The sequence below is a fragment of the Misgurnus anguillicaudatus genome, chromosome 3, assembly GCF_027580225.2.
Source record: "Misgurnus anguillicaudatus chromosome 3, ASM2758022v2, whole genome shotgun sequence".
NCBI lineage: Eukaryota > Metazoa > Chordata > Actinopteri > Cypriniformes > Cobitidae > Misgurnus > Misgurnus anguillicaudatus.
In genome coordinates, this window is record NC_073339.2 from 33,858,924 (window position 1) to 33,880,437 (window position 21,514).

The window sequence follows — 21,514 nt, forward strand, 5'->3', positions numbered from 1 at the left end:
GACAGCTAGGGCTAGAAAAAGTGTACATAGTATTAAATGCAGTATTTATGAAATTGTAAAGCGGTAGAGCAATTTCTGAGTTTATAACATCTGAAAAACAATTCAGACATATCAGTGTTTTTCAGCAGGGGCATTAGGAGCCCCAAGATGATTTAAAATGATTCAAAATAAGACAAACACGTCCATGAAATTAGTAAAACTATTTTAAACAAAGATATTCCCAATGCTTGATTATTTTTATAACAAAAATATATTTCTAGTTATGAAATGCCATAAAAAATGTTTAATAGGTAGCATTATAGGTGCTTCGGAAATTGTTGTGGACAATGGGGGGGCTTAAAGGTGCAGTGTGTAAATTTTAGCGGCATCTAGTGGTGAGGTTGCGAATTGCAACCATTGGCTCAGTCCACTGCTCAACTCTTACTTTTCAAACACATAGAGAAGCTACGGTAGCCGCCACTGGACAAACATGTCACCGTCGGAGACAACTTAGTAAAAAAGTTTGGGCTTCTGTAGAAACATGGCGGCACAAAATGCCAACTTCCATGTAAAGGGACCCTCGTGTATGTAGATAAAAACGTACCATCTTAAGGTAATAAAAACATAACGGTTCATTATGAAAGGTCTTTATACAGCTCTGATAATATAGTTTTGTATATTATTTTGCATTTCTGTCAGAAGATCTTTCTAAAAATTACACACTGCACCTTTAAAGGGGACATTTCACAAGACTTTTTTAAGATGTCAAATAAATATTTGGTTGTCCCCAGAGTATGTATGTATGTGAAATTTAAGCTCAAAATATCATATAGATAATTTATTATTGCATGTTAAAATTGACGCTTTGTAGGTATGAGCAAAAATGTGCCGTTTTGGGGGTGTCCTTTAAAATGCAAATTAGCTAATCTCTGCACTAAATTCAATAGCAGTGTCATGGTTGGATAGTGCAGTTTAAGGGGCGGTATTATCCCCTTCTTACATCACTAGGGGAGCCAAATTTCAATGACCGATTTTTTAACATGCTTGCAGAGAATGGTTTACCAAAACCAACTTGGTTGATCTTTTTCACATTTCATAGGTTGATAGAAGTGCTGGGAAGCTAATTATAGCACTTAAACATAGAAAAAGTCAAATTTTCATGATATATCCCATTTAAAGTCAAAAGTTTGAGATCCCCTAAAAAACAGTAATTTATCCATCAGAGTTTTTTTTAAACTTCTTTTGACAACCACATTTTTATTGTTACATTTAGTACATGTTCAGCCTCATACAGTGCAATAAGCCTTTACAATGAATGACAAATCACAGGAGGCTATGTAATGCACAATATACAAAATAAATATACACAAAATACACAGAGTACAAATTATAAATTTAATACAGATTAAAAAATCATACAATAACATAAGCAGGTAATGGCTGTGCACATGTACCATAAGTATTTTTTATACTAGTACATGTGGAGAAATTTGAAATATGTTTACATTCCAGTATTAAGTTGATTTAGTTTAAAGTGCAGTCAATAATACATCCAGTTAAATGTATTATTATTGTTTGATTTATTAAATATTTTTTAATATTTCTGATTTCTATTATTTATTTATTTCGTATTTATGTATTTTTCCCTTATGTTTGTATTCTCTGTACTAAAAGCTGCTTTGTGACAGAACTGTTGAAGTTATATTAACAAATGGACAAATACATTTTTCAAAAATAGCAACAAAGAAAGCTAACAAATTACATCACTATTATGCACCCAGAGCGGACAGCTGTTGTGGTTGTAGTGAGAGTTTTATGAAATAAATATTTCTTATCAGTCAAACCAGTAGTGGTTTATATATGCACTAGGTGGCGGTAGAAAGTTTCATACATGAAACCCACCCGCACATGCGCAGTAGAAGAAGTGTGCCGCCTTCCGATCCTCGCGCACATTGACAGGTAGCTAATTCACTGCTCTCATTCTGTATTTTAAACAGTGCTTTACATCACGACTCACTGAAAACAAAAAGCTATAAACATTCGCAAATGTGCACGAAGCAGAGCCTGGCGTTAGATTTGCGTTATCTTTTGATATTCAAATAGATGGGACAATTTTGTGATCAGCTCAGCTAGCCGGTGTGCTAATGATACATTGATATGAGTAAGCAATATGACAATCTGATGATTTTAAAAGACATTTAAAGGTCTCTGATCAAGTGCGAGGCGTTTTTGTGATGATACGATCGATAGCATGTTACATGTTCTGTTTATAAATTGTTTAAAGCCTGTATGTTAAATGTATAAGACGTTAAAGAAAAGATAGATGTGTGTCAGAATTTCTTATTTTACAGTTAAAACTTGAAACTGTTATGGCACTGGAGGCTGAATTGGTTGTCAGGCATTTGTATGTGGTTACCAAACAGGACTGCGATCCCATGTCTAAGCTGTTTATAACCAGAGCAGATTGATCTAGTGTACAGTTGTAAGATGCTTTGTGTTGAAACGCCCTGACAGGTGAAATGGACAAGCGTTCGATCTCTGAAATCACGACTTCAACATCAGCAGATTCAGATTTTTCAATGTCATGTTTAACCATGCACAGATTATAGTTTAGTTTGTGTTTTTTGGGTCCTCTGTTATCCTACATTAAATATATCATTGATCTGTCCTGCAGAAGCTTACAGAGGAACATCTGGACACTCCCCCTCCCACTATGGCCGACTCCATGGAGATAGATGATTCTCTGTACAGGTACGACTAAACCATAAACGCATGAATCAAGCTGAATGTAAATTAAACTGAGACAATCTTAGCTAGCTTACTGTCATATCAAGAATGAGATTTCTTTTTTTCTCTGTGCCTAAATGGTTTATGTGGTTGTTTATAGTCGGCAGCGGTATGTACTGGGAGACAGCGCTATGCAGCAGATGGCCCAGTCTGCTGTATTTCTCAGTGGAATGGGAGCTCTTGGAGTCGAAATAGGTGGGTGTTTCCATATGCCATTTCAGACCCCTTTACAAATTTGTGTAGATAGATGGATACATAGATAGACTGGTTTAAACATTATAGACATGACACAAATAAATTCAAATTTAGCACAGCTGCACAAAATTAACACAATGTGCAATTTACAAATGAAATACAAATATTGATAAAACACTATGAAACAGTGCTAAGCACCTGTAATCACTGCACATATTATTTATTGAAGGACAGACTGTATTAATAGTGAATTGGCATAATAAGCCTTTCAAACTCGCACAAAAATATTATTAGGTGAAAATGTCGGATCATTGATTTCCAAAAATGAAATAAGGTTCTATGTTTCCATCTATACATTCTCTTATTGGTAATTTGTCAGACAAGAATATCATTCTGTAACATTAATGCCACAAATTTTCATATTTCGCAGCGAAAAATATTGTTTTGGCTGGAGTGAAGGTGAGAGAAATGTCTAGATTCTTTTTATACATGTTTATTTTTCTTTATGCAATTTTCAAATGTAGTTTTTTGTGTTTTCTGGCATTGCATTTTTCTTGTGACACTGTGTTCTGAGACTTGCATGTGTGTCTGTAGGCAGTCACCCTGCATGACTGTAAGCAATGTGAAGTTTGGGATCTGGGTACCAACTTTTTTATCAGAGAGGAGGATGTGCATAGCCAGAAAAAAAGGTGCGTTACCGTTAACTTTTGTGTACACTGACACATTCAACTTCAGGACAACCAAAATCTAATCGTGCATGTTGTCTTATCCATGTTTTAAGTGCTATAATTGTGTCCCCAGTGCTTCTATCAACCTAGAAAATGTGAATAAGATCAACCCAGTAACTTAGTTTTGGTAAAGCATTCTTTGCAAGCATGTGAAAAAATTGGTCCCCCTGTGATGTCAGAAAGGGATAATACCGCCCCCTTAATCTGCACTGTCCATCCACGACACTGCCATTTAGTGCAGAGATCAGCTCATTTGCATTTTAAAGGACACACCCAAAAACATTTTTGCTCACACCTACAAAGTGGCAATTTTAACATGTTATAATAAATTATCTTTATGATATTTTGAGATAAAACTTCACATATGTACTCTGGAGACACCAAAGATTTATTTTACATCTTAAAAACGTCTTGTGAAATGTCCCCTTTAATATAAACAGCAGATTGAGTATACATTACATCAATGTATTAGTCTATATTATTCTGATTTATTTATTATTCTTTATAGCATAGCATTTATTCAAAGAAGTCAGTTGTGCCTAGTTTTTGTAATTTAATCAACAACGATTTCCTCTCAGAGTGGAAGCTGTTCATTCTCGAGTGGCCGAGTTAAACCCATATGTTCAGGTCAGTGTGTCCTCTGATGTCTTGGATGAAAGCACTGACCTCAGCTTCCTGAAGAGATACCAGGTTGGTCTACACTGAGAAAAACAACCAAGTTTATAATATTTATTTTTTAACCTGTGTCTGTCAAATATCTTGGACTGTTCTGATTTATCTTAACCATTGCATTCTGTCTTATGAGATAAATCTTATGTTATATTGTATGTGACGTGTATTTGCTTATTTCTTTAGTGTGTAGTGCTAACCGAAACAAAGCTGAACTTACAGAAACAGATCAATAATTTCTGCCATGCTCAGCAGCCTCCTATCAAGGTACATATATTCGTAAACATACTTGTATGTAGATGTAGCATTCTTTATTTGAAAGCAATGTGTGATGTCTTGATTTTTCGGTGCAGTTCATTGGCTGTGATGTGTTCGGGATCTCCTCGCGAGTGTTCTGTGATTTCGGGGACACGTTTGAGGTGTCTGATCCTACGGGAGAAGAACCGAAAGAACTCTTCATCCAGAGCATCACTCAGGTACTCAGAGCACCTTCTTGCTTTTTTATTTGATCCTGTCACAATTACTCATTTGATGAGATTTTACGGTTTAAAGTAAGTAAAGTTGTTCACATTTTCTTTAATCAATCACTCAGGAAACATCTGGGGTGGTTATGTGTATGGACAGTCGAACACATGGTCTCCAGACAGGACAGAGTGTGTGTTTCAAGGAAATTAATGGCATGACTGAACTCAACGGTACTACACACCAAGTTACAGGTACACACATAATTTCTACACTCATTCGACACATTTGTAATTTACTTTACCCACAGACTGGGAAGTTCATGAATAGTACTTTTATTTGATTTTAAGTGCACATCCACTTGCTATAATGTAATTAGAATAACCATTTATTGCATATTTTTGGTAATACATCTAACCGTGTCTGTATGTTACAGTTCTTTCCCCCTACAGTTTTGCAATCGGAGATACCTCATCGTTCCAGCCGTATACACACGGAGGAATCCTTCGCCTGGTTAAGACCCCCAAAACAATCAGCTTTGTATGTCAATAGCTCTGGTCCCTTCAGTTGATCTGTTTGATAGTCGTAAAGCACAATGCAAAACTATTTAATCTGTCTGTTGTTTGTGCAGGAGACCATGGAACAGCAGTTATCCGACCCTCGGCTCCTCACTCCAGACTTCAGTAAACCAGAGGTTCGAATCATAACCTCTCTTATTGTTGACATATTTATCAGACACATTTTGTCTCTTAATAAATGTTAGATTTTTCCCAATTAGGTTCCTCTACAGCTTCATGCAATCATGTTAGCTTTGGATGCCTTCCTGGAACAGCATGGCAGACATCCCAAGATTGGGTAAATAACTCTATAAGTCTCTCGGGCTGTATCTCAAAACCTAGTGAGCCGCTATCTAGACAGCATTATGGATAAAGCAGCACTCAGGGGGTTCTCACTAGCTCTTTTATGGGGCGTATACACCAGAAGCATATACAAATATTTGTGCGAGTAGATTATATATCAAGTCCTTGCAAAGAGTTGAATAGATGCGGGATTTACGCGAGGCAACGCAAATTGGCTTGCGTGATTTCTTGTGATATCTGCCTCAAACACGCATCTTCAGCGCAAGTTTAAAAAAAAAAATATATATATATATATACATATTCACGTCATATACTCAAATATCTAACGCGAGGTTAAATCCTGCAAATAATCAAGAGCAAGGAACGCAATGCTTTGCGTTTGGTGTGTACGCTGCATTAGAGTTGGCACAATACCACAGCAAAAACAAATTCTCCATTGAACATCTTCTCTAATTTATAAAGTTAAATGTAAATATTTACAAAATAAACAATTTACAAATACAGATCAATATATCCATTAATTATATATAATGCTGAAAGATTTACTTGCCTGCTGTGTGTAGTTGTTTGCAGGATGCTGAGCTGCTCCTGAAGTTCACAGAGGAGATCAGCAAAACACTAAAAAACAAAGTGAGTTTGTGAGAACTAACACTCGTTCAGTTAAATGTTATTTCTTGTCATACACATCAATCATCACATTTTTGTGTGTTGTCAGGCATCTATAAATGAAGAGCTGGTGAGGTGTGTTTCGCGCTGCTCGAGGGGTTGTCTCTTTCCTCTCGCCGCAGCGGTGGGTGGCATTGCAAGTCAGGAGGTGCTGAAGGCTCTCACCGGAAAGTTCACCCCTCTTCAGCAATGGGTAGGTCAAAGGTCAGACATTTTTGAGGTTTATATCCATTATGTAAGGGATAATGTAGAGGCAGCCGGTAGTTATCGGGAAATAAGCCCCGACAGTGTGATCAGGACCCGACGCGAAGCGGAGGGTCTTGTATCACACTGAAGGGGCTTATTTACCTGATAACTACCGGCTGCCTCTACAGTATCCCGCTTATTACACGGCTACTTGCCACATAAGAAAAAAAACGACATGAATATGAATTTGAAACATTTTATTGGCATATTTGTTTTAAATTAACATTTTTATCCTTCCGCGAAACTTTGCACAGATGCATAAAATGATCGTAATACCTTATTAAGATCCTCTGCTTCATACTTGTCTGTCTCCATTTTTTCTCTTTTAGCCAGTCTTTGAGAAGTTTTAATGCCCATTCTGTATTTTTTTGTGTGTTGGCTTCGTAGCTGTCATGCTCTATTTTGTCAAGTTCAGTCTCAGTAGGCTCTCTGTGTCTTGTCGTTGGTCGTTCTTCTATCCACTGTTTAAATGTTTTGTTTTGTCCGTACATGTTAAAATGAATGTCAAAATTTTCCATTCTTAATTGTGGTTGTCCATTGTTTGTCACAAGATGGCGCCAAACAGTAATCTTTGTTGGCGCGGAGGGATTTAAAACATACAAGTAGTACCGGCTATGCGTTATTACTTTGGAGCGGTTATTATTTGAAAAGAACGAACCTGCAAATGTTTCAACTGACCAATCAGAATCAAGCATTTCAGAGAGCCGTGTAATAAGTATATATATGGAATAGGATCAATTTTTTAAATGTATCTCTGTACAGTTTTATCTCGATGCAATGGAGGTGGTTCAGCCCCTACAGTCTCTCCCTGCTGAGGAATTTGCATCAAGGTGAGCTTAATATCAAATTTTAAACTCCACAATGTTGTTTTTTTAACTTGTGTGTTTGTTTGGTTGATTAATGGTAATAACTCTTACCTAAAATTTTGTGGTTTGACAGCTCAACAGTTTATTAAACATCAACATGATGCAAACAAGTGCATTATACAATAAAATCCTATTTACTAAAATTCTCCACTTAAAAAACAGTGCTCGAAATTAACTTTTTATTAGGTAGCACTGGCGCTCCCAATTTTAAAAGTAGGAGCACCAATAAAAATTTAGGAGCATATGTTAAAATTATAGGAGCACCACAACTTTATCATCCTGATGTTTAAAAGTTTGAATCAAACTTGATCGTACAATATTTGCCACACACTTGTGCTTGGCCCATTTTTACGCTTAAAATATATTATTTTAATTAATATTATCTTAAATTATTTATTTTAAATTCAGTTTTTTGTTCTCACAAATCCATTTTTTTCTGTTTAAATTTTTTTGGATTCTGTATTTTCACTTTTCATTACATTTCCCATATCAAACAGCATGTTTAAAATAAACTGAATTCATCTTTTCTAAAATAACCAAATATAAAAAACGAATCAATTTTCATCAAAATATTGCATTTTTTGTCAAAATGCTGCATAACAAAACTTTGTTTAAATAAAAAATGAAAGTACACATATTTTGAGTGTGATTTATATTACTTAGGAAATAAAAATAATTGAAAATCATTATTTGTAAGTATATTTTACTATACAAAAGTAATATATTTCTGTCAACTTTATTGCGTTTAACTGACTTTTATTTTGATAGCATCTCTGAATATGAACTTCATGTATTCGTGTGCTCGGAAACAGCACGAAACTGAGTCATCTGTGTAAAATTTCATTGGTCTCTATGAAACGTTTGCTCATTATTTCACAGTACATGCAACATTTCGTAAAGAAATTAAAACAGGTCGCACCACAACAATCATTTGCATTCGCACAAACGCTCCCAAATATATTTTGAGGTTGCGCCAATTAAATTTCAGGAGCATATGCGGCTAAAATGGTCGTAAGTCCATCATGGTGTCCATGATGATTGTTGGAATTTCATTTTTGGGTGTGCTATGGCTTTAAATGTTGATTTTGACAAGTGTATGTGTTTGTAGGGGTGATCGGTACGATGCTTTGAGGGCATGTATCGGCGAGTCGCTGTGTTTGAAGCTGCACACATTTCAAGTCTTTATGGTGAGTGAAAGTTAAAGGTGCATTGTGTACATTTTAGAAGGATCTCTTGACAGAAATGCAATATAATACTAACTATATTATTAGTGGTGTATAAAGACCTTACATGATGAACTATATTGTTTTTATTACCTTAGAATGAGTCATTTTTATCTACATACCCATGGGTCCCCTTACATGGAATTCACCATTTGGCACCGCCATCTTTCTACAGTAGCCCTAAATGAACAATTTGTTCTATAGAGCACACTTGACTACTATGTCCCAAACGATATTGTGTTTGTCCTGTTGCGGCTTCTGTAGCTTCACTATGCGTTTCGAAAGGAAGGGTGAGCTGTGGATTGAGCCATTGGTTGCAATTCACAGTTTCACCACTAGATGTAAAAATCTACACACTGGACCTTAATAAACTAAACTTTATAGGTTAAAAGTCAATATTTGGTTCAATTTCATACAGTCATTGTCTTATTTATATTAATGTAGATGAGTTTAACACTGTTCTTTTAAATTGTAGGTGGGCTGTGGGGCTATTGGCTGTGAGATGCTGAAAAATTTGGCACTGATGGGTGTGGGGCTAAACAGATGCTCAGGAGAGGTGAGAATACAGACATTTTTTTTTTTTGCTTTCATAATAATATAAAAGGAAGTATAATTCTCGATTCTTGTTTTGTCCTTTTAGATTTGCATCACCGATCCAGATCTGATTGAAAAATCCAACCTTAATCGACAATTTCTCTTCAGACCTCATCATATACAGGTGTCTGTTCTTTTGTGTTCTGCAAAATGGAGAGGTTTGTTAAATTGTGTTTAATATTTAATTTTATAAAGGCTCTTCCTCTCACTCCTCCTCAACTAGAAACCTAAAAGCACTACAGCAGCAGCCGCTACATTAGAAATCAACCCGGAACTACAAATAGATGCTCATCTGAACAAAGTGTGTCCTGCTACAGAGGACAACTATAGCGATGTTTTCTTCTCCCGCCTCAACGTGGTGGTCACCGCACTTGATAACGTGGAGGCGCGAAGATACGTGGATAGGTAATCCTATCGCATGACATCACAAATGATTTTGTATTAAGAAGAAAAAGAGTAGACATTTTGCATTCGGGATTTATTGCACGTATTTCAGTGTTTTTTTCTCACAAACTGGCAGTCGGAGCGTATCCAATCAGAAAGCTCTGTTAGACTCTGGTACCATGGGGACGAAAGGACACACGGAGATCATCATCCCAAACCTCACTGAGTCCTACAATAGCCATGTGAGTATATTTGTGTATAGGCTGTGTGCCAATTCATGTTTTGTGTTGTTTGGTTTTGTCTCACCTGTTATTGTTTTTTAGAGAGACCCACCGGAGGAAGAGATTCCCTTCTGCACTCTAAAGTCTTTTCCTGCTGTTATTGAACACACCATACAGTGGGCCAGAGACAAGGTCAGTTACATATGTAGATGCACAAACACATTACCGTTTCAATAAGAAATATACATTATTCGCACCCTGGAACACAATGCCAGTCATAAGGGTAAATTTTATTAAATTGAGATTTATACATCATCTGAAAGCTGAGTAAATAAGCTCTCTATTGATGCATAGTTTGTTAGGATTGGACATCTGAAAATCTGGTGTGCAAAAAATAAATTCGAAATATTGAGAAAATCACTTTTAAAGTTGTCCAAATGAAGTCCTTAACAATATATTTTACTAATAATAAATACATTTTTGATATATTTAAAATAGGAAATTTACAAAATATCTTGGAACATAATATTTACTCAATATGCAAATGATTTTGAGCATAAAAATGATAATTTTGACCCATACAATGTATTATTGGCTATTGCTACAAATATACTAGGGGTGCAAAAAATACTGATACATGTAAGTATTGTAATATTTTGTTTTTCAATACTGTATCTATTCTCAAGAATGCAATATTTATCATTTTAAAATAAGAATCATACAAGATTCATGGCAGTTGTTTCATTTGGAGGTTCCAATCTGACCACAAGATAGCATTCTTCTTATCTCTGAACTTAAACCGTGGTTCCCCTTGTGATGTCAGAACCATGGCACTGCTTAGTGCAGAGATCATCTCATTTGCATTTAAAAGGACGCACCCTAAAACGGCACATTTTTGCTCACACCTACAAAGTGGCAATGTTAAAGGGATAGTTCGGCCAAAAACGATATTAAACCCATTATTTACTCACCCCCAAGCTGTCCAAGTTGCATATGTCCATCGTTTTTCAGACAAACACATTTTCGGATATTTTAGAAAATATTTTAGATCTTTCTGTTCATTAAATGTAATGTTACGGGGTCCAGCAATAGTCCACGACCTTCAAGTCCAAAAAAAGTGCGTCCATCCTTCACAAATTAAATCCAAACGGCTCCAGGATGATAAACAAAGGTCTTCTGAGGGTAATCCGTGCGGTGTTGTTGTAGAAATATCCATATTTAAAATGTTATTAACGTAATTAAATACCTTCCGGTAGCGCCGCCATTTTGGAGTCATCCGCATTCAGGATGAGCGCTTACGCAGCATACAGCGGTTTCTCTGCTGCTGCTCTGTCCCCCACCCTCCGAATTTGTCATACGTCACTAAGAAAAGTGCGTACACTACGCTAATACTCTCTCCTGAGTCTAAGATGGCGGCGCTACCGGAAGGTATTTAATTACGTTAATAACATTTTAAATATGGATATTTCTACAACAACACCGCACGGATTACCCTCAGAAGACCTTTGTTTATCATCCTGGAGCCGTTTGGATTTAATTTGTGAAGGATGGACGCACTTTTTTTGGACTTGAAGGTCGTGGACTATTGCTGGACCCCGTAACATTACATTTAATCAACAGAAAGATCTAAAATATTTTCTAAAATATCCGAAAATGTGTTTGTCTGAAAAACGATGGACATATGCAACTTGGACAGCTTGGGGGTGAGTAAATAATGGGTTTAATATCGTTTTTGGCCGAACTATCCCTTTAACATGCTATAATAAATGATCTGTGGGGTATTTTGAGCTAGATCTTAACATATGTACTTTGGGGACACCAAAGATGTATTTTACATCTTAAAAAAGTCTTGTGAAATGTCCCCTTTAAATTGATCTGATTCCTGTAAATACAGTCTGAGACGATAGTATCTATAGCCACATTAGCACTACAATCTGCTAACAAACATATTTAGAAAAGCATTTTTGTAAAATTAACCAATAAGTCAGTGGCTGTGGGCGGGGCTTTGTTTTTGTGATGTCACATTATAAAGACAATTAAAATAGCATGTCTAATAAGGGGTGGTTCACATTTTGCTTATAAATCCGCACGGAAAACGCGACCGTCTGTTGATTTTTGTCACATGACCTGCGGTGGGCTTGCGGCATTTTAGGAAGTTGAAATGTTTTTAACATTGCGGTGCTGATGCGCCTGGAAAAAACGGGCGTGTCACACCACGTGCGTGTCGCGACCACGTTGCTTCCATTATGAGCGTGCATATCGCACGCCTACATTGGAAATAACGAACTTGAGCACGCAAAAGACGCGAAATATCAATCGCCCCTAAGACTGGTTTCGTTTAACTCTTTCACAACCATTGACGAGTTACCTCGTCAATTAAGAGAAAACATTTCCCTGCCATTGACGCTTCCCTGACGAGTTTTTACGGTAATCTTTAATTCTGCCATAATCCACTATGTGGTGCTCTTACCCAATTTATAAAAACTGAAGCATCAGCTAATTCTACAACATTTTAAACTCTGTGTATGTTTTGATCTACATTCTGAATCTGATCTCTAACAAAAGTCTTTACAAAACACAATTATTTCAGCTTTTTGCTCAATTTTTTTTTTAAGAAACCTACCCATATTTAAAGGGGCCATGGCATGAAAATCTGACTTTTTTCATGTTTAAGTGCTATTATTGGGTCCCCAGTGCTTCTATCAAGCTAGAAAATGTTAAAAAGATCAACCCAGTAACTTAGTTTTAGTAAACCATTCTCTACCAGCACATGAAAAAATAGGTCGTTGAAATTTGGCTCTCCTTATGATGTCATAAGGAGCTCTTATTATAATAATACCACCCCTTAATCTGCACTATCCAACCACAGCACTGCCATTTAGTGCAGAGAAAAGCACAATTGAGTTTTAATTGCAACAAACCACCATCATTGTGATCAGTGTTTGAATTTTATCATCTCATTTGCATTTTAAAGAAAAACACCCAAAACGACACATTTTTGCACACACCTACAAAGTGGCAATTTTAACATGCTATAATAAATTATTATTATGGTATTTTGAGCTCAAACTTCACATATATGCTCTGGGAACAGTATTGTGCCACGGCCTTTTTAAGAGGTTATAAAAAGAGAACAAATGAAGATAGGATGAAAAGTTTTTCCGTTTTGTTAGTTTATTTGTTTGTTTGCTAGTTTGTTTAAAAGCAGAGTGTCTGTTCTTTTATTTTAAATATATTGTATGTTTATATATTTATAGAAGAAAAATTTCCTGGTGTGAAAATCCCCAAAAATGCTGGCGGGCAACTTTTTAAATAAATGTTGGCAGGGAATGAGTTAACAGGGATTAAAAAAGAGTAAGGTTGTTGTGTATACACACTGCCAACACACATGTATGTCCAAATTAAAGGTGGATTTAGCATAATATGTGCCCTTTAACTCTTTCTCCTGCATTTTTCATGATTTTCACAAAAGTTGAATGCCTTCCAGAAAATGCTTTTCTTTAAATATATAAACATACAATATATCAAAAGAAAAGAACAGACACTCTTTGTATCACCTTTCAAATATGAGTAGGTTTCTTCAAAAACACCAAATTATGAGCAAAAATCTGAGATAATTAAATTTTTGTGAAATAATTTTTATAGAGATCAGATTCAGAGCGATCCTCAAAACATACATGGACATATACAGCTGTTTGCCCGTGTGGCAATACTTCCGGGTTTTATAAGTTGCGGAAGAGTGTGGTATTACAGATTGCCGAAAATACTCGTCATTGGCAGGGAAGCGTTTCTTTTAATTGACGAGTTAACTCATCAATGGCGGGGAAAGCGTTAACTGTTGTAGATTTAGTTAAAGAATCACCCATTAAAACTATGAGGTTTGATAAGTTCTGTTCAGTGCTCTTCATAGTATTTTAATATGTGTATTAATGTGTGTTTTTGTGTCCGGTGTAGTTCGAGAGCGCTTTCTCCCACAAACCCTTCATGTATAACATGTTCTGGCAGAGTCATCCATCAGCTCAAGATGTGCTGCAGGTGAGAATATGCACTACATGTTTATATAAACCCTTTGGTTCGGCCTCATCTGTGTCATCTGAATACATCTGTGTTTCTGTGTGTGTAGAGATTGATGGCTAGTGAGAGTATGGAAGGAGCATTTCAGGTCATTAAGCTGTTGAGTCGGAGACCAACCCGCTGGGATCACTGTGTAGCTCTCGCTCGCCTCAAATTTGACAAGTACTTCAAAAGAAAGGTACTTTCTTCACATTTTTGCCAAGATGTGTATTTTTTTATAAAAAAACCTTATTGAACAGTCAAACGAACACTGTAACAAAAGTATATGTAATGTCTAAGTGGACTAATGCTTTTATTTCAGGCATTACAACTACTGCACTCATTTCCACTGGACACACGACTAAAGGATGGCAGTAAGTCACCGTATTTACTTGTTCATGTAGAGAAGCTTGCTTTGTAAGTCAACAGCTCATGTGTTTTTCCCTTCTGTATTCAGGTCTGTTCTGGCAATCACCCAAACGGCCGCCATCTCCTATAGAGTTTGACCTCAGTGACCCACTGTGAGTCTGAGCGTATCTGTGTATAGACTGTCTGTAAAAGCATACACTCATTTTTAAAGTGCCACACAAGAATTAAAGAAGCAGTGAATTGTAAAGATGTTTTTTTTTTTTTTAATGAGATTTATGCTTTTCCTCCATCAGGCATTTTAGTTTTGTTGCCAGTGCCGCTCGCCTCTTTGCTGGAATTTATAATATCCCATACACAGAAAAGGTGACATTTTTGAACATGTCCGTATTTAAATGTGTGTTTCTTTTTGTTTTGTTGTTGATTGATGTTTTGTCGAATCATTCACAGAATCTTTCTTTCGAGGCTGTATTGAGTGTTTTATCTGGAGTAGATGTTCCTGAATACAAACCATCAGAAAAGGTATCTACTTTTTTACCCTTCATTTTTATACCACTGTAACACCTTTAAACAAATGGACTTGGAGTTCAAGAAATATCGTATTGTCGCAAATATAAACAACAATTGTTCATAAAAGGATGCTTGCTCTGACCTTGATCGAGGGTGAGAGGTGCACAAACACACAGGAGACAGTGAGTGAGTGAGTTTTGTTTTGTGTTAGCATATAGAGACAGATGAGAGCATTAAAAAACCTGATCAGATGAAGATGACGGTGAGCAGTGAAGAAGAGCGAGAAGCCATCACACAGCTACAGGAAGCTATCGACTCCAACGTTATTACAGCAGGTGAGTTTGAGACACATCCACATGGCACATGTACTGTAGGACTGTCGTACTGTAGGAACCAAACCATGAAATCGTATTTGTTCAGTGGTGACCAAAGAAGTGTATCAAGTAAAAGTCATATATCTTGAGAAACAAATACTTGCAATAGTCCTGTAGCTCAGTAGTAGTGCATTGCAATAGCAGTGCAAAAGGTTGTGGGTTCGGTTTTTGGGACAACACATAAATGCATACCTGGTAATGCAATGTAAGCCGCTTTGGATAAAAACGTCTGCCAGATTCGTAAATGTAAATATAGATGTTGCAATCTGATTTTAAGTTTTAAAATGTGTCACTGTAATGGTATTCTCTATAAAACAAAATATGAAGTGGTTCTTAAACTCTTCGGCGTGAACCCCCCCCCTCCCTTTGTGTAGGGTGCATCCCTTTGCGCCTCCCCCCAAAAGACAATTTATGACATAAAACAATCTCAAACTTAGAATTTGAATTAAACAAAACATATTAAAGGTGCCATGTCACAAGACTTTTTTAAGATGTAAAATAAATCTTTGGTGTCCCAAAAGTACTTATGTGAAGTTTTAGCTCAAAATACCCCACAGATCATTTATTATAACATGTTAAAAATGCCACTTTGTAGGTGTGAGAAAAAAATTCTTGTAAAATGCAAATGAGCTGACGAAATGCAAACACTGATCGCAATGATAGTGGTTTGTTGAAATTAAAACTCAATTGTACTGTCAATAATTTTTTCTCTCTGCTCTAAATGGGAGTGCCGTGGTTGGATAGTGCTGTTAAGGGGCGGTATTATTATAATAAGATCCCCTTATGACATCATAAGGGGAGCCAAATTTCATTGGCCTATTTTTTTTACATGCTTGCATAGAATGGTTTAACTAAGTTGCTGGGTTGAGCTTTATTACATTTTCTAGGTTGATAGAAGCACTGGGGACCCAATTATAGCACTTAAACATGGAAAATGTCAGATTTTCATGCTATGGGACCTTTAAATTACACGTAGTGCTGTTAGCCTTATTTTTCTGAGGTTTGATTATTCAGAATTTAAGGTAAATTAATGTATTTTGAAATGTCATACGGTTACTTCTCGGCACCATCTCGCGCCCCCCAAGAGGGGCCTGCCCCAGTTCAAAAAACAAAAACAGCGTTAAAGCATATTGTATTGTTTATTTCTTCATAAATGATCACTGTTAATGCTGGAATGCCCCGCCCCCTTGGCTTAAACTTGAAATGTGATTGGTTAAGGATTTAAATTTCATTTTCAAATTGTCTAGTCTGTGTATTACCTTTGTGGATTAAAAAGTGTTTGCTTGCATTAATTACATTTTGTTATATGTGTTTAAGTGGCATGATCAAAAAAGTTGACATTTGGATTTAAATAAGCAAAGACATAGGAGCCTGTGATTGGATGGCATCAATTCTTTTAACCTACTAAGACCTGGTGTGTCCACATACTGGACATCACATTTTTTGTTGTTCGCACCATAATACTTAATTTTGTGTAACTGGAACCTGTTGTACACAAACATGGACACTTACACTGCTTCATGTTCAAAGAAAAATATTTGGATTTATTTATTATATTTAATGGTTCTTCCCAACCCCAAAATAGCTGGAAGAAATCTAAAATGCAAGCCAAACCAAAGCTCGGGTCTTAGGAGGTTAACACGAACTATCCTAACCATTTTTTTTCCATGACAAATGTGTGCCATAATTAAAGCTTAAATTTATTCCAACTAAATATTATAGATTTGAGATTTTAGCCAGGCAGTGTACATAGCCTTGTGCATGTTTCTAAACCTGTTTTTTGTAGACCACTCTTATATTTTGTCCATTTTCGTCTTTAGAGAGACTACACATGACTCCGTTGTTCTTCGAGAAAGACGATGACTCAAACGGACACATGGATTTTATAGCATCGGCGTCTGCTCTCCGGGCTCGTATGTACGCCATCGAAGCCGCTGACCGACTGCAAACCAAACGGATCGCGGGAAAAATCATCCCCGCTATCGCCACATCAACCGCCGCTGTCTCAGGACTGGTGAGAGAGAGGAAACATCTAGTGCATCTCCATTGCCTCATACAATTATAAATATTTAATTAGTTATTGGTTTTGTGCAGGTGGCAGTTGAGTTGATCAAAGTTGCTGGTGGTTATGGATTCGAATCGTTTAAAAACTGTTTCTTCAACCTAGCCATTCCAGTCATGGTGCTCACTGAAACGGCACAGGTTAAAAGAACCCAGATCAGGTGACGGCACACACAAAAGCATGCACTGGCACTCCCAAAACACCCGTTTCTCTGTTTTTATATGGTTTGCTTTTTTTTTTTTTTTGTGTTGAGTAGAGATGACATTTCCTTCTCTATCTGGGACCGTTGGACTGTCTTTGGTCATCAGGACTTCACCTTATCTGAGTTCATAAGCGCAGTCAGAGTGAGTCACATGATCATGTAGGTTTTAATGAATGGGTTTTATCGTACACGAGGATTAGCTTTGTTTTCTGATTTTAGGAGAAGTATGGAATCGAGCCCACTATGGTTGTTCATGGAGTAAAGATGCTGTACGTGCCGGTCATGCCCGGCCACAACAAAAGACTCAAACTGACGTAAGGCCCTAAAACAAAATAACAAAATAACCTATACTATTAAGTTTCCATAACAATCTTTCAATGTCTCTTTTTCCAGAATGCAGAAACTGATCAAACCCTCAGCAGGCAGGAAATATGTTGACCTCACTGTATCATTTGCCCCTGAGGTGGATGGGGACGAAGATCTGCCGGGTCCACCAGTGCGCTATTACTTCAGTCGAGAAAGCGAGAGCGGCAACACAGCCTGACGCACGCACTCTTCTCTCTTTTGGCCCGTGGACCACTAGCGGAGTAGCACTTAATCCGACCCCATGTACATAGTGAATTTTCATTTTCTACTGGTTTATTATTTTATTGCGCAGTGTTGTCTGTGCAGATGCCTTAAGATAATTATATTGTGCTTCAATGTGACAATAATATTAATGCTCTGATGAGTAAAACGAAAACAGTGTTTACACGATCGCCCCGGGGCTTATTATTATTATTCTGTGTGTTCGTCTCATAGACTGGGTGTGGGGAAGTCAGTAGAAGCAGTGGCGGCCGGTGACTTTATTTTTCGAGGGCGCTCGATGCGAAATTCATTACAACATGTATGTAGCCCGTCATGTGTGTGGTTCGTAATTTCAAAATATGTGTTCTGTGCGTTGATCACGTGTCTTGTCAAAATAAGTGCCTAAAGGGTTGATGATAAAAGAGACGCTCGCGTTTGCCATACTCGCATAATCTAATGCATAATCAGAGTGTACTGTTAAAGGAACAGTATGTAGGATTGTGGCCAAAACTGGTATTGCAATCAAAAAACGTGTGGCTAAAACTGGTACTGCAATCACACAACTGGTGGCCAATACACAAAATGACAACATAAACATCAGTTGAGGGCTGCAACTCCACTTTTTAAATGACAATATCCTGGCCAGACCACTGTTGTCAGTGATATAAGTATTTGAAATGAAAATGATTTATTAATGTCTAGTGACATATCAGGGCCATTTTATGACTAATTGATATAAATTTCTTACATACTGTTCCTTTAAGGGAGTGTCTAGCGTGTATTTTGTGAACGTGAGCGTCTCTTTTATCATAAACGGCGTGTGCAGCAGGCACTTATTTTGACAAAACACGTGACGCACATGGTTCACATGACGCAACAAACACATATTTTGAAAACACAAGCAGCACACATGACACTCTGAACACTTATTTTAAATTTGCGCCCCTCGGATGAGCAGTCACGAGCCGCCACTGAGTAGAAGGCTTATAAGACATGATTTTTCATTTTTTTATTTGCACATTAGTACACGTTTAGGGAGGATAGTAAAGCTTAATACGTTTTCTGTTACTGTAACGCCAAAGATTTTGCTCCTGGTTTAAAACGTGCATTGTACCACTCCGTCACATCCATCATGACCTGTTTTTAGGGAAGACACATATGGAAAATGTATTTGGTCACACCTACTATAGCAGTTTCACGAGTCCTGTGTAATAGGGTTACGTCATTGTAGTATTACAACAAAAGATGCACTGTAGTTAACACGGTATAGTTTCTGCTTAACTGCTTTGGATGAGTTCAGTGTAGTGTAAGGGGAAAATGTCATCTTAATAGTGCCAGTAGAGGGATGCTATGTCAAAAAGTATCTTGGGTCATATTTGCAACTGCTTCATGCATTTTCATTCCTGTGAGATATCGGAGTCTATGGATGGGAGTCAAAATAATTCAATAATTTATATCACATCCCAGAATTTTTCATATTGTAAGTTTGGTCTGTGTGTAAAACATCAAAACCTGGCTTTTCACAAGTTCCCAGCTAATCCTGCAGCTTGTTGATGTCACCCTAAAGTGTCCTTTAATAGATATACGGGAAGGTACTGACTGGGAGTAGGGAACAAAAATCACATATCCGAACCTCCAAGCTTTCAGCTCACAGTGAATATCTTGGTAAAATTAAAGATAACAAGAAAACATTGAGTTATTTTAATCCCTTTAAAAATGCAGCCGTTCAGTTGCACAGAATTCTAAATCATGATGTCCTTACAGTTTTCAGGAAAAATCTAAAGGAGATAAACCGGGTGATATTTTAATAGCTGTCATTGTGAATACATTATTTAACAGAAATTCAAATAAAAATTCAAATTTAATGAGCATATTTATTTTTTGTATTTTATGCATTTTTTAGTTTTTACTATGAACAGTCAAAACACTTAAAATGGATAGTTCAACCAAAAATAAAAATTCTGTCATCCTTTACTCACTCTCATGTTGTTACAAACCTGTATAAGGGGCTGTCCACACGGAGACGCATATCACTGTATACGTATAAATTTGTTATCGTATTGCCGTTTCGTCCACACAGATCCGGCGTTTTGAGAGAGTGAAACCGCAATTTTTTGAAACCGGGTCCTAAAGTGGATAAATCTGAAATCGACACCCTTGCGGTTTCGTGTGTACAGCCAATCCGTATATTTTGTGAAGTGAAAACGTCATCACATCACGTGTCAGAAGCGCCAGACGTAACAGCAACAACAATAACGGCGGACTACGTGATTGTGTTCGTGCTACAGAAGCTACTAAAGCCTACTAGCTTTATTACAGCAAAATCTATTGCTTCTATGCAATTGTGGTGAGCAACAAGTGATAATGGACAACATCATACGTTGGTTATGCGCATGCTCAAAGTCTTCCTCTTCGTGTATAGTGTATATCTGTGGCAGAATTACAGCGCCCCATACTGGTCCGGCATATATACTACACTGCTTTCAGTCGATTTCAGTGGTTTCGTGTTTACGGATAATTTTTTTAGAAAAAGGAAAAAAAAATTATCGGATAGGGAATGCACCGGCTTCGTGTGGACAAAGCCTAAATTTCTTCATTCGTGTTCATCAGAACAAAGATATTTTGATGAATGTTTGTAATCAAACAGTTTGTGGGCCCCATTCACTTCCATAGTATTCCATCTTATCGTACTATGGAAGTGAGTGGGGCTCACGAACGGTTTGGTTACAGACATTCCTCAAAATATCTTCATTCATGTTCATCAGAACAATAAAACTTATACAGGGTTGTAAAAACACGAGAGTGAGTAAATAATGTCTGAATTTTCATTATTGTGTGAACTATCCCTTTATATTGACTGTGCTGTCGTTTTAAAGCAACACTATGTAGTTTCCATGTAAAAATGACTTACAGCTCCCCCATGTGGTTGAAAGCGCAACAGTGCCTGGTATCAGACACTCTTCTGCTGGCAGGGGGAGAGGCGGGGCTGTGTTTCCTACTCTCCACCGCCACTTTCAGAGTGTGCTTGTAGCAGCTAGGAGGCTGCTCAGGTTGCAGCAACAGTACAATTTGTCCAGGTAAAAGTTGTTCTGTCACTGAAATAATTGTAGAGACATTATTTAAAGGTAAAAAAACTACATAGTGTTGCTTTAACCTACTATTTTCAATTTTGAAAACACTTACTCCTAAGCAATTTCAGCTCGTTTTCACGAGTTGCTGTAATATTGCTAATAAAACATGTCGAACTAATCTTTAAAGGAGCACGCTTATGCTGGGTACACACCAAAAGATAATCGTGCTGATTTTGGGCCGACCCCCCCCCCCCTTTCAACAATTCTAGCTATGTCCCGATTATCTTGATGGTTCTACGGATTATCTCAGCAGATTTCCCTTGGTGTGAGCCGGGAGACGCCCCGATAGCGAATCGTAAATATTAAACATGTTTAATATTAATGATCAGAAATCCTGATGTGTGGGTGGGTACCCGAGGACAAACACGT

General features: G+C 37.1%; 1 protein-coding gene across 2 annotated transcripts; it reads left to right on the forward strand.

The window, feature by feature from the left end:
* The first annotated feature begins 1,859 nt into the window (after window positions 1-1,859).
* uba6 (ubiquitin like modifier activating enzyme 6) lies at window positions 1,860-18,198 on the forward strand. 2 transcript variants are annotated; one of them, XM_055205616.2, is made up of 33 exons: window positions 1,860-1,938; window positions 2,654-2,730; window positions 2,867-2,961; window positions 3,392-3,420; window positions 3,556-3,650; window positions 4,268-4,379; window positions 4,545-4,625; window positions 4,712-4,834; window positions 4,951-5,074; window positions 5,257-5,360; window positions 5,452-5,514; window positions 5,599-5,675; window positions 6,244-6,310; window positions 6,396-6,539; window positions 7,355-7,422; window positions 8,567-8,645; window positions 9,157-9,237; window positions 9,322-9,399; window positions 9,499-9,680; window positions 9,796-9,901; window positions 9,983-10,072; window positions 13,835-13,915; window positions 14,004-14,132; window positions 14,256-14,307; window positions 14,391-14,454; window positions 14,596-14,665; window positions 14,750-14,821; window positions 15,021-15,144; window positions 17,004-17,197; window positions 17,278-17,405; window positions 17,502-17,589; window positions 17,667-17,761; window positions 17,841-18,198. In XM_055205616.2, exons 2-33 carry the CDS (start codon window positions 2,693-2,695, stop codon window positions 17,989-17,991), a joined length of 3,084 nt encoding a protein of 1,027 aa, XP_055061591.1. In that variant the 5' UTR covers window positions 1,860-1,938; window positions 2,654-2,692; the 3' UTR covers window positions 17,992-18,198. The 2 variants fall into 2 exon arrangements, with proteins under 2 accessions (XP_055061591.1, XP_055061592.1); XM_055205617.2 differs by lacking the exon at window positions 1,860-1,938 and adding an exon at window positions 1,992-2,140.
* Window positions 18,199-21,514: the final 3,316 nt, after the last annotated feature.